Genomic DNA, 17,225 nt, shown 5'->3' on the forward strand with positions numbered 1-17,225 from the left:
GAATTGATCACATTGGGCTAGTTTTATATCATTTACATATTTGTTCACTTGCTGATTTCCCTTCAAAAAGGTTTCCGCTAATAATGGCTTTTATATTAAGACATTTAAACGTGCTATTTTTCCCTCCCCTGGATGCGGAATTGTCAAATCTACAAAATCAGGTGACTCAACTAGCGTGTAAAAAATGCCATGGTGACATCCTTACTTGCTTAAAAAACGAGCAAAAACTCTGGAGGACGCAGCCTTGTGTCTTCAAGACAAACTGGGCCACATCTGAGCCGCCTTAGATGAATAATTAAAAATTAGCCACGGAATAACCTCCCAAAGAACCCAGCTTTTTTTTTTATCTCCGGTCACGTCTTATTACGCATAGCGGAAAACACGGGTGTCAAAGTGGCGCAAAAAGAAATCACGTATGTCGACTTCATAATTCAATTCAAGTGAAGATTCCAGATATAAAGACATTATTTCATTTTTTTGGCCTTTTGTATTTAATTTGATCAAAAAAACATTAGAAATAAATATCAAAATGAACAAATAATAGTATATAATCATATTCCTTGTATCCTGGGATTGGCTGGGATGGGCTCCAGCACCCCCTGCGACCCTTGAGAGGATAAGCAATACAAAAAAAGAGGGAATTAATATAATCATAACAAATAAAGACATTAAAACAGAATATTTCCCTTGTTACGCTTATATTTTTTTATGTAAATGGAAAAATAAAAACGGTATTTCATGTTTACTCATTAAAAAAAATCAATTTGAAGGAAAAATTGCACTAAATTCCATTTTTTTAATTATCATTATTATATATATTTTTGTTTTTTTTCCCCATCCACCCACCCGCCATTATTTGGCCTAAACATCCCTGGGCGCCACAGGCCCGGCCCGCCATCTGCGGCGACTCTGATTAATGAGCGTCCAAGCCGGAGGGCCGGCAAAAAGGCTACAGGTCCGCGTGTTCCGGACGAGCGCTGCCACGCCGCGGCGGGCGGCGCGTGTAATCCGAGCAAAGGAGGGAAGGGGAGGGGATGGGCGCCCGACGTTACGCCGACCTTCCGGTTCACGGGCGGCGGGGTCGCAGCCCCGACCAGCTGGTAATGTCACATCGACGGATGTCGGCGGGCGGGCTAAATATAACCTGCTAGGCACCTGGAAGGACGTCCTCTAATTAGAAGCGTGTCGGGCCATGTCGGATCAGTCGGGGGACAGGACATTAGCGCCCCTATTTTGCAAAAAAAAATAAAACATAAAAACATGAGCCAAACCCAAACGCAAATCCGTGGAGCCAGTTTTTGCTCCGTGCAAAGTGGGCGACCGCCCATGGCGCAATCTACCGTATTTTCACGACTATATGGCGCATCGTATTTTTAGCCGCAGTGTCAGTAACGAGTGCTATTTCTCTATTTTAAACACACAAAGGACGCACCGTTTGTAAAGACGCATATATATTATATATGAATATCGAACCGCAATAGCGCTGGCTACCGGAAGCAGCCCGACTCTATTAATACGTGGATGAAATGGCAGTAACAATTTGGTGGGACTGCGCCAAAGGACAAGGATGGCGAGTCCCAGAAGTGTCGCGACCTTTCAGGCTTCCGCTATAAATAGGTGGGCCCCCGTCCGCATCCAATCTATGCAACAATATGCTATTAATCATTTAGAGTGGCACGCTGGAGCATCAAAGATGGCGCTCCAAATGGCGCCGTTTGACTATTCCATCTGTCTATCTGTAACTACATCTCAAACCGAAGCTAAGCTAGCGAACGCGGACAGGCCGAAGCCGCTTCGGTTAAGCTAAGCTAACCAGGCGGTTGCTAATCTGGCCCGGCGCATCATTTTGTGTGGCCGGAGAAAGTAAATCATGAGTGCCAACTTTCTGTTTTCGGATCAAATTAAAATGAAGAATATAAATGTATATTAAATTTCCTGATTTTCCCTCTTTTAAATCAATAATTGTAATTTTTTAATCCATTTTTTCTGTGTTTTTAGTTCAAAAATCATTTTGTAAAATCTAAAAATTTATTTTAAAAAGCTAAAATAAACATTGTTTTAGATCTATAAAAAACGGAATATTCAGGGCTTTTAATCCAGTTCTTTTAATCCATTTATAATAAAAAAAAATCTAAATATTATATCTAAAATGGTCCGGCCCACGTGAAATCAAGTTGACGTTAAAGCGGCCCGCGAACCAACCCGACCGAGTCTGACACCCTTGGTTTAGGGGCATTTCAAGGTTCCTTATGAACTCATCTGCTGCCATTGACACCCCCATTTTAGCCGAAACGACTCAGAACCAAACAAAGCCAGCAAAGACCGTCGGCTTTTCCCCGTCTCGTCATTTTGCGCAGCGAGCCGGGAAACAGACGGGGGGGGTTGGCGTCTTTCTGGGTGAGCGACCATCTCCCACTCCAAAGTCAGTCGGCTCCCTTTTCGCCGCTATCGCTTTGTCCGCGTGTTATCGCGGCCCTCTGACACCTGCCAGCGCGGGTGTTCTTTTCGGCGGCGGCGGCCGGTCGTTATTTTTTCCCTCGCCTGGCGACTCATCCGTCTCGCCGGCGGGCGGGCGGGCGGCCGGCCGTCGACCGCGCCTCACCTCTCGCTCGGCGGCCGTCGAATAACTTCATTAGCTTTCCACCTCTGTCACTTCGGCCCGCTCTCCCTCTGACAATTGGGCGCCGTTTTACACGGCGGGAAGAAAACGCCGGAACCCTGTCGGCGACCGGACGGCGATACCGATGGTCGCTGCGGAGATGCGTGGAACGAGATAGGTCACGCCTCCCACGCGAGCGGCGCAAATGGGAAGGCCACGGAAAAGCGCGGCGGGCGTATTATATAGACGGCGACAAAGGAGACAAGGACTCCAAATATATCAAGTACAATGTCACCGAGGACAGACTGTTTTCATTATATGGCGCGTACGTCCACTCGCTGGCGCTCGCCCACTCTACTATGAACGACGGCGACGGCGGCGGCGGCGGCGCGCGCGTTTTGACCTTTTGTCCGTTGGCGCGCGGTGATTTTAGGTCATCCGACAGACGACGGCGATATTAAACGCTGGCGTGACTTGACTTGTGATTTTCATTCATTGAGCGAGCTTGTAATTCTATTGTGGGTGTCAATTGGAAATGACATTATCTGTTCGAGACCCCCTGAAAATTGGGGGCGGGTTTTGTCGTGGGCAATCTGAGCGACCGTCACGGGCGCCATATATTTGGGGGGTGCATTTTTGGTTTTAGAGCGTCGACTTCACAGTTCTGGGGTTCTGGGTTCGAGCCCAGGTCGGTCGAGTTTGCATGTTCGCCCCGGGCGTGCGTGGGTTTTCTCCGGGTACTCCGGTTTCATCCCACGGTCCAAAAACATGCACGCTAGGCTAGCTGGTTGAACACTCTGAATCTCCCTTAGCGACGATTGCTTATCCGTCTCGTGGTGCAATGCGATTGGCTGTCCACCAATTATTTGAAATGTATTTTTAACCTTTGACCTCATTGGCGGCCATTAACGGTACTCGACATCCACACACATTCGTTCCTAGGGAAGAGTTAGTGTTCAATATTTATTTGTGAGATTTAATTGGCTTTGTTCATTTTCTGTATCGCATAGGGTTGCAGGGGTGCTGGAGCCTATCCCAGCTGACTTTTCGTGGATGAGGCGGTGGACACTCACAATTGGTGGACAGCTAATCGCAAGGCACAACCAGACAACCAATCATAGCTAAGGGCAATTTAGAGTCTTCAACCAGTTAGCTTAGCATACATGTTTTGAAGATGTGGGAGGAAACCAGAGTACCCATAGTAAACCCACACCAGCCCATGGAGAACAGGCAAACTCCACATAGTGAAAACCCACCTGGGATCGAACCCTCGACCCCAGACTTGTGAGGCCGACGCGCTGACTACTGGCCTGAAGATCCGCCTTCATCAAAAAACAGATAAATATACTTTTAAAATCCAAAGTTGCTGCCTTAATTGAGTGTGTGCGGCGGCCATTTTGACAACATCTCATTTTCGGATGCTCCGATTCGTCAATCAACCGCAGCCGAGTTGCGTCAAAATGTCCGCCGCTGACACTGGCGTGACATTGGAAGGAGTGATCGGTCGCCAGCCCGATTGCGCAGTCCGCTCGTGCACCGGGGGTCGTCCGTTTGGAGTCGGGGGGCCCGGAACAGAGGCGTCCCAAGCCCCGCCCCCCCTTGGCGCATCCTGGCTGGGTCACAAGATGCCGAGCCGAAGGCGCTAATCATTCCAAATTATAAATTCCTCTTTAATGATGAATTATGCATACATTTTTAATTAATCTAATGTTCCTGTTTTTTTTAACACCCTGGAAGATCCCAATCTAATTACGCAGCATTAAAGGCAAGATTGGCAGCCGTGGCCTCCACCCCGCCGCCCAACCTGGGCTCACCTTTTCCCATCAATCTACCTGTCTCCAGTGCTTCCTTTCATTTTCCGCAAACAACCGGGTGCAAAAAAAGCCGTCTAAACCGAGGGGTGTCACCTGTAAATAGCCCAAAATCAGCAAGAACCAAAAAAAGGAACAAAAAGCATCTACGAAACTCTCAAAATCAACAAGAAATGATCCAAAATCTCCAGGAAGTGACCTCAAAGTACCGTATTTTCACGACTATAAGGCGCACATAAAAGTCTTCAATTTTCTCCAAAAGAGACAGGGCACCTTATAATCCAGTGCGCTTTATATATGGACCAATACTAAAATTGTTATCAAGATAAAATAAAATAAATCAGTCGATAGGACAACTACTAGATTTTACAAAATGATTTTTGAACTAAAACCACAGAAAAAATGGATAAAAAATGTACAATTATTGATTTAAAAGGGGGAAAATCAGGAAATGTAATATACATCTATACTCTTCATTTTAATATATTATATTATATTAATATATTAATTATATATATATATATATATATGTATATATATATGTGTATGTATATATGTATGTATGTGTATATATATATATATATATGTGTGTGTGTGTATATATATGTGTGTAAATATATAAATATATGTGTATACATATGTATATATATATATGTATATATGTGTATATATATATATATATATATATATATATATATATATATATATATATATATATATATGTATATATATATATGTATGTGTATATATATATATTATACGTATATATATGTATATATATTATACGTATACGGAGGAATATCGAACCGCAACATGAGATTATGGCTACGTGAGGCGTATGTCAAGCGACCAAGTCACCAAAATGAAATGATGACGCAAGTACATTGTAAAATGGCTAAATAAAGTACAACCGAACTCAGTTCTGCTTCTGTTGCCTTTTTAAAAACGTGTTTTTAGCGTGTGGGTGTAGCGTGCATTTGGTGTATGTAGCACCAAATTAGCCGAAATGACGGCGAGCACCAAATTAGTGTGCTCGCCGTCATCCTGGGTGTATTGACAAAAGAACTATATATCCCAGCAGTCACTACGCACCGGAAACCCGGAAATTGAGTCTGGGGCTGCTTCCGGGTAGCCAGCGCTATTGCGGTTCGATATTCATATATAATATATGCGCCTTTAAAAACGGTGCGTCCTTTGTGTGTTTAAAATACAGAAATAGCACTCGTTACTGACACTGCGGCTAAAAATACGATGCGCCGTATAGTCGTGAAAATACGGTACCCCAAAAATGACTGAAACTGGTTATGGATGCTCATAATGCAAGTCAACTTTCATCTTTTACCCCAAAACTATCTTGTCTTTCTCCTAAATTCTAATTCCTATTTCTCACATGGATCATTTTAAGTAGCTTCTTTTTATGCGCGGGATACGCGGGCGAGAAAGCGAGAATTCCCAGCGGCTGGACGGACCCCCGAATGGCGCGATATGAATTTGTCTTGATACAAAGGATGTTCGGCAGTTCACTGTGAAGGTCTCGCTAAAACAGAGTATGCGCGCCGCATATTAAATCTACTGGAGCGCCGTGTCGCTAACGGCGCGCCGGTGTTTTTGAAACCGCATTGGGTGTCATGACGCTAGCTAGGTTTGCAAATGAGTACTTGGTCGTTTGCTAAAACTGGCAAAGTAAACCATGGAAAATTGGCAGTATTTGACAGCTCTACTTTAGCCAACTAGCACTCAAATTCTATTTTTCCAATCCATTTCACCACGGCAATTAGCATTTAGCAGCTACTACTGTTTATCTCCGCAAATGTCCCCAATTTTGTCGACCACTGCGACTCGGCGGCTGGGTGGAGTTTGCATGTTCTCCCCAGGCTTCCCTGGCTTTTCTCCGGGTACTCCGGTTTCCTCCCACATCCCCAAAATGTGCATGCTAAGCTAATTCAACACTCCATATTGCCATTAACTACGATTGGTCACCCTGTGTCCTACCCCGTTGTTAGCTGTGACGGGCTCCAGCGCCCCCCACGACCACATGTGTCAAAGTGGCGGCCCGGGGGCCAAATTTGACCCGCCGCATCATTTTGTGTGGCCCGGGAAAGTCAATCATGTGCCAACTTTCTGTTTTAAGATGAAATTCAAATGAGAGTATAGATGTATATTAAATTTCCTGATTTTCCCCCTTTTCAATCAATAATTGTCATTTTTTTAATCCATTTTTTCTGTGTTTTTTAGTTCAAAAATCATTTTTTAAAATCTAAAAATATATTTAAAAAAGCTAAAATAAACATTGTTTTAGATCTATAAAAATATTAATAAATATCCAGGGCTTTTAATCCAGTTCTTCTAAAATGGTCCGGCCCACATGAGGTCGAGTTGACGTTAACGCGGCCCGTGAACAAATTCAAATGAACAGTATAGATCTATATTAAATTTCCAGATTTTCCCCCTTTTACATCAATAATTGTCATTTTTTAATCCATTTTTTCTGTTTTTAGTTCAAAAATCATTTTGTAAAATCTAAAAATATATTTAAAAAAAGCTAAAATAAACATTGTTTTAGATCTATAAAAAAAATGAATATTGAGGGCTTTTAATCCAGTTCTTTTAATCCATTTATATTTAAAAAAAAAATCTAAATATTATATCTAAAAGGGTCCGGCCCACGTTAAAGCGGCCCGCGAACCAACCCGAGTCTGACACCCTTAAGCGGTTCAGAAAATGAATGAAGAGTTTCCGCGCCGCCATTTTGTGCCTTTGCCCGAGTTGCGTACTCACCCGATAGCTTCATAAGCAGGTCGGTGGCCGTCTTGGTGGTGATGTCCGGACTGAAGAGGGAGGCCGCGGTTAGAATCCCGGGGCTGGAGCGCACGCCCACGCCCACGCCCGACAAGTCCAAAGAGTTGGAGCTGCTGGCGGGCCGCTCCCTCCCGGCGCCGAACGGCGACAGCAGCGACAAATCCCGTTCCAGCGGCTCCTCCTTGACACGGACGCCGTCGGGGGCGGCATCGTCCGGCGTCGGGGACGAGCGAGGCCGGCCGTCCCCCCCGCCGTCGCCCGTCCGGGAGCCTTCCCCCTCGGCGTCGGCGGCCAGCTCCTCCTTGACCTTGACGTCGGTTCGCGGAAAGTGCTGGTGGCAACGCATGTGAAGCTTCAGGCTGAAGTGGCGCGAGGACGTGAAGGGACACAGCTCGCACTGGAACGTCTCGCCACGGTCTTGGTGTTGGTGGACCTGCACAGGGTGGGATTTTTTTCAGTTTTTTAGTCCTTAGTTCGGGATTCCATTTAGTCAGCAGATGCTGTTTAGGGTGAGAATCGTCCTATCTACTTGAATTGCCCGCTAATTTAGGGGTGCCAAACTCATATTGGGGGGCCCATAATTATGCCAAGTTTTTTTGGGTGGAGGGGGGGTTAAAAGTGACCCCAATTGATGTCCAATCCATTTTGACTGGGACGACCAGCAGGTTTGAGTGAGGGTCGTCCTATCTACTTGAATTGCCCGCTAATCTAGGGGTGCCAAACTCATATTGGGGTGCCCATAATTATGCCAAGTTTTTGGGGGGTGGTTTAAAAAGTGAACTAACTGGCCCCCATTGATGTTCAATCCATTTTGACTGTGGGATGACCAGCAGGTTTGACACCAATGCTCTATTGCACGTGTCAAAGTGGCGGCCCGGGGGCCAAATCTGGCCCGCCGCATCATTTTGTGCGGCCCGGGAAAGTAAATAGTGAGTGCCTTGTGACTTTCTGTTTTAGGATCAAATTACAATGAAGAGTATAGAAGTTTATCAAATTTAATGTCCTGATTTTCCCCCTTTTAAATCAATAATTGTATTTTTTAATCATTTTTTCTGTGTTTTTAGTTCAAAAATCATTTTGTAAAATCTAAAAATATATAAAAAAGTTAAAATAAACATTGTTTTATATCTATAAAAAATTGAATATTAATCTAAATATTATATCTAAAATGGTCCGGCCCACGTGAAATCAAGTTGACATTAAAGCGGCCCTCGAACCAACCCGAGTCTGACACCCTTGCTCTATTGGGTTTAAGTCTACTTAATAGAATTGACGCTTGGCAAAAAAAAAAAAATCCTGGTAATATTGTATCCTTTTTTTTGTTTTTAGTTCAAATCTAAAATGCATTTCGTATTTTCTGAACTATAAGACACCCTGGCTGGGCTTGCGAGTCAATATTCAAGTGGTACTTGTGTTTTATTTATTTTCACTCTGGCCGCCAACGTCGTGTTTTCACTCTTTGCACTCGTGCTTTAGCCAATAATTTTTTTGTTATTTGGAACAAAAGTCCGAGACTTTTTGGAAAACCCAAATTTGAGGATTTTGGGAGGGTTAACATCCATCCACGTCAATATTTGGCAAAATATCAGAGTTAGAAATGACATTCTGCTCAAGTGAAGTGGTAAATGTGCCAATGTTGTTCTAGAAAAGTCAGTGTGGTGTAAAAAGGGCATTTTTGTTCACCCCGTTTGTAGATGAAATCCCATTTTTGGGGGTGTTCACCTTCATGTGGGACTTGAGATTGTCTTTGCGGGCACAGCGGAAGGGACACAACGGACACTGGTGGCTTTTCAAGCCCGTGTGGATGACCATGTGTCTCTTCCAGTAGCTCTTGCGCTTGATGACCAGGCCGCAAACGGGACACTGGAAGGGTTTACCGCCGTCCTCTGGCGAGCCTGAAAGGGAAACATTAAGGTGACATTTACAACCCACCAATTAAAAGACACCTTTATGGACTGCGCTTTCAAAGGCGCTGCTTTGTTCCCGTCAAGAAACAGAATTAAAATATTTTAGGAGAGCGTCGTGAGAAACCGAATAATCGGAGATGAGCGAATCAGTTTTTTCACATTTTATCCAGGATACTTTTTTCTTCAATTTCCTTCATAGACGTCAAAATAAGCGTTTTATCTGTTTATATTGTCTCTATTTTGAAATAAATGACAGTTTCGGCCGCATTGTCGCATTTTTTTGTGCCTGTCAAGTCTATTTTTTGCGCATAAAAGGCGTACAGTTGATTCGGTCATCATTTTTTTCTTTTAAATACGGTATATATATATATATATATTTTTTTTAAGCACCTCGATGACTGTTGTTAGCTTTGTATCCGGCATCCATTAGGGCTTTATTGCTCTTATTAGAAGGAGACATGATGGCATTACAAATTGGACACGGCTTCATAAGTATTCCGTCCGCGTTCCTCGCAAAAAAAAAAAAACATCTGGTAATCAGTGTTTGGCGAAATGACTGCGCTCAGCCATTCATTGACCCGGGGTGTAAAAAGCTGGAGACTGCCGATTTGCAACAATAAATGGCCATCTGCGGCCAGAAAAGACCCCCAAACCTCCCCCCAAAAAGTCTCCGAAACGGAGAACCGCAAAGAAACGTGCGATTTTGGACGAGTAAAAAATATGTGATTAATATGCAAACGCGGTGGGGAGAAGGGAGATTTATCCACGGACGTGTTTTAGAGGAGATAAAAATTCATTGGCTGTCATGTTTAAGAGAGGGAAAGTAAGATTTATTGTCCGACGTGTTGCAGACCAAAGCCCAGATGGCTCTGACACCCAAAACTTAGATTGTGACACACTTGAGAGCTTTTTAATCAGGGACGCCCCCGTTGCGGATTTTTCTCACTGAAAGAATTGGTTTAAGGATAGACGTGTCGAGACCGATGGTAGCATTTGTAAAGGATTGAAATTGGGCGAATAAAAAGATCGTTTTTTAACCCTTAAGACTGCCTAAAGTGTGTTTTGGTGAAAATTAAATAGCAAAAAATGCAACGGATTCCAGCCCAAAAAAGGTTAAATTAAATACATCAATCAAGTTTGGAGTTTGGGTGCTGCCATCTTGTGGCAGCTTGAAAAAAAAAGCAAAACAAACGTTCGAATGTAAACAAAACATGGACATGTTACTTTTTCCGGCTTTTAAACTACAAAAAGTTTTCATTTTTCAAGAACAAACATTCCTAATAAATACATGGATTATTTCAAAAGCCTAATATTGGTAAATTTGGATGCTATAAGATCAGAAAATGAAGCAAATAAAAGAAATAGTACCTTCGTAAATAAGTAAAATGCTATTTTTCAGAAGCATAAATTCTCTTAGCATCAACAGCCAAAAGATTAAAATGTATTTACTAATTTTTACTCATTGGCTGCCACAATAATCACACAAATACCACAAATACAATGTGCTACGTGTGTATTAATGACATAAAAAACATTCGATTGGCTAAAATAGCACAACCATTGCTAAAATGTTAGCTAGCCAAAATGGCGGCCACTCCTTAAAAATACAGGCTTTTATTTCACTTTTTCCCCCGACGACTCAGCAAAAACATGAAATTCCGCTTTATTTTTTCAACGAGTTGAATCTCAAACACATTCAATTAGCTAAAATAGCACGACCATCGCTAAAATGTCAGCTAGCTAGCAAAATGGTGGCCACTTCTTGAAAATCCAGCCTTTTATTTCGCTTTTTCTCTATCATGACTTGGCAAAACCATGAAATTCCGCTTTATTTTTCCAACGGGTTAAATCTCAAGCACGAGCATTGTCAACGAACAAAGGCGTCTTTAAGAGCTGGCTGTTTACAAGCTAGCGCCGCACTTCCACGCCGTCTTAAAAGCTTCTTTCCAAAGGTAAAAGACCGCGTGAAATATATCATGTTGTTGCCAGCAACCTTTTAAAAGACTCTCGTGGCATAGCGTGGCGTAGCGTCCTGCTAACAACGCCGCCCAAGCTGTCGGAAAACGGAGGTGAATTAAATCGGACGCCTCTGGGCCGAAAAGGGGATGAAAACTGGAGTTTTTATAGCGTGGGGTCATTTTTGATCATTCGGGGCTTTCTGTTTAGCTCCGTTTAGCCCGAGCGAAAAATGTGCTGTTGCCATAAATAAATAAATAAATAGATACGCGCATACACGTGGATTTGCTGTGGTAAATCAATACAACGCCAGAGCAGCGAGACGACTTAACGCTTGATTATTTCCATTTGTTTAGAGTCTGGGAATGATGCAAAAGCTCAGATTTTGTCACATTCTGTTAAAAATGATGTCATGTATTACGACGACATTTTCTTATTACGAAATAATCCCAATTTAAATGAAGAACGTATTTATCTTTTTTTTCTCATGATAATTGTCCTCTTCTACATTTTTTTGGGAAATAAAAGCTGTTTTGGTTGACCTCAAAATTGCCCAAATCCTCTTTTTGAGCCTTTTTATAATGTAATTTTTATTGATGTATCATTTTCAATTAAAAAATAAAGGGGGTAAACTGGAAAATGTACATTACATTTTCTGTGATTAAAAGGACAAACAGTTATGTCTTATATACGCTTATTTATTTATATATTGATTTATTGATTGATTGATTTATTTATTTATTGATTGATTGATTGATTTATATATTTATTGATTGATTGATTTATATATTTATTTATTTATTTATTTATTAACTTATTTATTATCTATTTATTTATGTCTAAAATGTATTTCACTGTGTCTGTATTCTCACCATGTTGCTACTGTGACAATAAAATTTCCTGAATACGGGATGAATAAAGTTATCTAATCTAATCTGTGTATTTATATATATTTTTCTACACAGGTATATTCAATTTTTAATGATTTTATCATAATGTAAAAACAACAAAGAGAAAAGGGGTAGGGTATATATAAACATATTTTTAGCCAAAAACCTAAACTCAATACTTTCATGGACCACAAAAAAAGGATGCGCCAGGCCCTTTTCTGCCCCCCGAGCCTTATCTTTGCCACCCATGACTGAACGAGACAAGACCATATTGAAATCCTTCCCCCAATCCAACCGGATTGGACGCCTGAAAGCCAAGCATTCGCGCGAGTGCAAAATCAGACGAAAACCCCGGTGAAAACCCGGCGAAAAGCCCCCAAAGGGGAGCTCTTGGTGGAAAAAGCGTCGGAGCAAATGAGCACTCAACGGCTTTTACGGCGGGAGGACGCCAATAAAAAACAAGGCAGGGCCGTCAATAATCAAGGTCGCATTTTTCAGTCTGGCGACCAAACAACATACCTGCATTTTTTTTTTTTTTTTACAGCGCCGCTCGACCTTGACGGCTCGCCGGATTACGGCGACGTGGCGCCTTTTTAACATGCAGATGGCGCGATATGACGTCGCGCCGTCTCCGGTCAATTCTCAGAATTTTTTTTCCTCGGGGTGGCCACGCCATCCGTCAAAAGCGGCCGTTCGACGGTTAGCGGGGTTCCGCCCGGGTTTCCCACCCGCTGTTTTTTTTTGGGGCAAACGTCGGTCGGGGGAAAGTGGCGAAGCCTCGGTCGCCGGCACCCCGGAGATTGCGCGCTGGCCTTTTGGGACGTTGGCTGGCTGAGATGACAACCAAGTGTCTTTCCAGGAAGGTCATTAATAAGAGCAAAGTGGCTGGAACAAGTGCGTTTTCATTTTTTTTTTGCGGGCGCCGATACCGAATCTAAGTATCCCATGGCCACGTTGCTAGCTAGCTATTACGCGAACAGGACTTTTAGCTCCAAAATAGCTCTATCGCTCCTTGAAAATTGGACAAGTGTGCCACGGGAAATGGCAAGAAGTCATACAATAGAATATTCAGAAAGAAAATGGCAGCCAATCGCAGTGCACAAGGAGACAAAGGACAACCATTCACGCTAATGATATTTAGACTGTTAGCCTAGCATGCATGTTTTGGGGTGTGGGAGGAAACTGGAGTATCGGAAGAAAACCCAAACAAGCCCGGGAAGAATATGTAAACCACACACAGTGAGGACTGACCGGGGCTCAAACCCTCGACCTCAGAACTGCGAGGCCGACACGGTCACCACTCTTCCACCGGGGGTGGATTAACGTTTTGCAGACTAAAACTACTTACTGCTCAGGTTAAAACTACACATTTTATGACTATTAAACCACTAGTTATGTGTTACTTTGTTAATAGATGGCAAATTAGAAGAAATAAAACATTTTTTTCCAATCCAATATCCTGTTTTTGGTGTTTTTTCCAAGGGTTGCAACGAATTAATTTGTTTTCAATGGGAAACGTCCGCTCGAGTTACGAAAAGCTCGACATATGATCTCAGTCCCGGAACGGATTAAAATCGTATGTCGAGGTACCACTGTATTAAACGGCAGGGGTATATTAAATGGCGCACAAACGGAAGGCTCAAAAAAGCAAAAATCCTGTCATATACCCGGGCATATTAAACACCAAAATACGGTAGTTAAAACACAGCGTGCCCCGAAATGGATTGTGACGTAGACTCACCTGCTTGGCTGTTGGGTTTCCCTCTCCCTTTGGGCGTGGAGGGCAACATCATCTCCAGGCTTTGGGTGGGCGTCGACGGCGTGGGCGTCGACGGCGTGGGCGCCCTGCGGTTCTTGTCCACCAGCACGGGCTTGACGTCCTCTTGGAGGACGGCGCCGGGCAGCGGGGAGCCGTCCTTCTTCTCGGCCAGCAGGTTCCCCGCCGCCCTGGCCGCCACCTCTTTGAGCAAGGCGGCCGACGAGGTCATGGACACCAGCGACAGGAAGGACGTGGGCGAGTTCTGGTGATCGGCGGCCGGCGTGCCGGGCGTGGACGCGCCCTGGCTGCGCTCGCTGACCTTCTTGGAGAGGGCGGCCAGGGTGGAGCTGGCCGACTGCGGGCTGAACGGGGAGTTGAAGGCGTCGAAGCGGACCACGTCCTCGCCCCTGGCGAGGGGCGGGGCCACCGAGGAAACGCCGGCCGACGGGGCGGCGCCGCCGCCGGCCGACACGGCGTTCTTGTCTTGGAGCACCGCGTTGGCCGCCGCTTTTAACTTCTGGATGGCCGAGTCCGGGGAGAGGCTGGAGCCGCGGGGCGTGGAGCGGCCGGTGGGCGGCCATTTGTCCGCCGCCACGCCCGCCCACACGAAACCGCCGCCGCCGTTGCCGTTGCTCTGCGGGTTAAAGTTGTCCGCCGGCTCCTGTTTGGCGGCCAGCGCCGGCGAAGCCGAGCCGCCGTTGTTGTTGGCGAGCTTGCGGGCCAGCGCGCTCAGCTGCTGAGCGTGGTGCGAAGACGGCGAGAGCGTGAGGGGCGAGGCCAGGCCTATCGGCGGGGAATCGCCGCCCCGGGACGCCCGCCCCAGCGGCTCCCCCGAGTCCAGCTTGAAGGAGCCAGCCTCCAGGAGGCGCCGCAGGTTGCTGCTGAGGGGCTTCCCCAGGGCGCGGGAGGCCGCCTCGCCGTACAGCGAGGACACCACCGACGAGACGGCGTCCTGCGGCGAGAAGGCGCCGCCGCCCAGTCCCAGGAGTTCCAAGGAGGAGCGGTGAACCGGCGTGGGGCTCCGCCGCTCGCCGTCCGGGGACGAGCCACGGGGCGGGAGGAACTCGTCCTGGGCGTCGCCGTAGGACGAAGACTCGGAGCGCGTGTCCGACGCGTTGCCGAACCAGCCTTCTTCGTCGGCGCCGCCGCCGCAACCGGCGCCGTCGGGCCCTCCTTCGTCATTGCTGTCCAAATCTGCAAATGATTGAGATGGAACGATCAGAAACGGCGGACGTCCAAATGACATTTTCCTCTCACTATATCTATATATCTCTATACACACACACACACAAATATATATATATACACACATATACATATATCTATATATACATACATATACATATATACACGTACATACATATATACACACTTGTATACATACATATATACATATACATATATACACACATACATACACATATATACATACATATATACATATACACATACATACACATATATACATATACATATACACATACATATATACATACATGCACACATATATACATATACACATACATACACACATATATACATATATATACATACACACACATATACATATATATACACACATATACACATACATACACACACATAAATACATATACATACATATATATACATATATATACATAAATATATATATATATATATATATATATATATATATACATACACATACATACACAAATATACACCTATACATATATATAAATATACATATACATATATATATATACACACACACATACACACATACATATATATATATATATATAATACACAGGAGTTTTGTGTTTTCATCAGGGGTGAATGTGATTCGCCCAAATTCAATATAAAATTAAAAAAGGACAATTTAAATCTAACTGTTATTATCATGCTCGGATGATTCACAAAGCACTCGTGTTAATTTATAGTGCCATTGTATCAAGATGGCGGAAGCCGTAGCGATGGTATTAATTTTGAGACATTTAAATTGGAAATTTGGTATTTTTAAAAAATTAGGGGACATTTTATGGAGGTTGTCAGGAGTAAACTCCAGAAATTCCGATAAAGTTGGCAGCTCTGCATATTTCAGTTCATAAAATTCCATTTTTCCCAACCAATGTGGCGCGGCAAATTCCAGGAAGTCCTACATTGCAAGATTGGACTTGAGCCATCCCAGTTCAAAAAAAACCACCATCATTGTCAGCCATTCCATTCAAAACAAACTGCTTCCAACTCCCACACAGAAAAAAAATGCACTTTTGGTTAGCCACAGAAATACTTTGTCCCGACATTATTCCTTAGAACGACACCCAAAATGACCACCATCACCCTTCGGCGACCATTTTGGAAAATACCCAACAAAATAACCATCACCAGTCAAGATAAAAACGGCTATTTTTCACTTGGTCAATGGCGAGCGCACCGAAAACTATTTTGAGTTCTTCTCGGCGTTTGTCGTCTCAACGCTTGAAATAATGTTGATTTGCCGGGCACCTAAAAATCCTATCCTTCGGTCTCAAGGAGTAACGGCGTTACCATGACGACGCCATCCATCTGGAAGGCTAGACGGCAAAGATTAGGGTAATGGAGGTGACGGAACCCCATTAATATTCATGAGCCCGAAAGATACCGACGGGGAGCCAATAAGGATAGGGTTAAGGTCAGCCGGGGTCATTAATATACACTCGCCGTATCAATATTCATAAGCAAAATATTACAGCTTGCCCGACAAGGGCGGACAAAGAGGAGCGAGCGTTGCTGATACATATTCAAAAATTTATCGTCTCGGGATTGTTTCTCGGCCCCAAAAAAATAAAAAATAAACATCCGATCAAACCAATTGAGAAAACGCCTTCACCTGTTTACCGGCTAAAGCTAAATCGTTGCTAGGCAACGGAGGTTCGGCGGCCGCTGGGGATCGTGGGAGTTGCTTCGGCGCCCCGGAGTCGCAGAAAGGCCGGCGCGGTCGGCGACCCGCAAGTGGCTTTCGCCAGGCTTCACTTTTGGAATGCTTCCAGTATTCATCGGAAACTGGAAATGTATGTTGAAGAATGACCAAATAAAAGGCGAGAGCGGGCGTGTCAAAGCCGCGGTAGGGGGGCCGGAAGTGGACCGACAGGGGGTCATATTTGGGCCCCAGGTGGGGTTGTTGACGGGGACTTTGTAGCTCATTTTCACTGTACGTACAGAATTATGTTTTTTGACAACAAAGTTTGGGAGTCGTGTAATCAAGTCTTGCACTTTGCTCCATTTCCTCTAGATCACCAGTGTCAAAGTGGCGGCCCGGGGGCCAAATCTGGCCCACCGGATACTATTGTGTGGCCCGGGAAAGTAAATCATGAGTGCCGACTTTCTGTTTTAGGATCAAATTAAAATGAAGAGTATAGATGAATATTCCATTTCCTGATTTTCCCCTTTTTAAATCAGTTAGTCATTTTTTTATCCATTTTTTTCTTTTAGTTCAAAAATCATTTTGTAAAATCTAAAAATATATTTAAAAAAGCTAAA

The 17,225-nt window shown here is 44.2% G+C and overlaps 1 protein-coding gene across 3 annotated transcripts in view; it reads right to left on the bottom strand.

Annotated features, from left to right (window-relative positions):
• Positions 1-17,225, bottom strand: part of znf827 (zinc finger protein 827) — a 59,428-nt gene that overhangs the window by 22,942 nt on the left and 19,261 nt on the right. For all 3 annotated transcript variants that reach the window (XR_013300853.1, XM_077604438.1, XM_077604439.1), the window contains exons 2-4: positions 13,704-14,915; positions 8,932-9,104; positions 7,189-7,642 (exon numbers count right to left, since the gene is read on the bottom strand). Coding sequence is in view for 2 of the 3 variants with exons in the window: in XM_077604438.1 (XP_077460564.1) it covers positions 7,189-7,642; positions 8,932-9,104; positions 13,704-14,915 (1,839 nt within the window). In the remaining variant the exon portion in view is untranslated. The remainder of the gene's footprint in view (positions 1-7,188; positions 7,643-8,931; positions 9,105-13,703; positions 14,916-17,225) is intronic.

The sequence above is a fragment of the Stigmatopora argus genome, chromosome 7 (assembly GCF_051989625.1).
Source record: "Stigmatopora argus isolate UIUO_Sarg chromosome 7, RoL_Sarg_1.0, whole genome shotgun sequence".
In the NCBI taxonomy this organism is placed as follows: domain Eukaryota; kingdom Metazoa; phylum Chordata; class Actinopteri; order Syngnathiformes; family Syngnathidae; genus Stigmatopora; species Stigmatopora argus.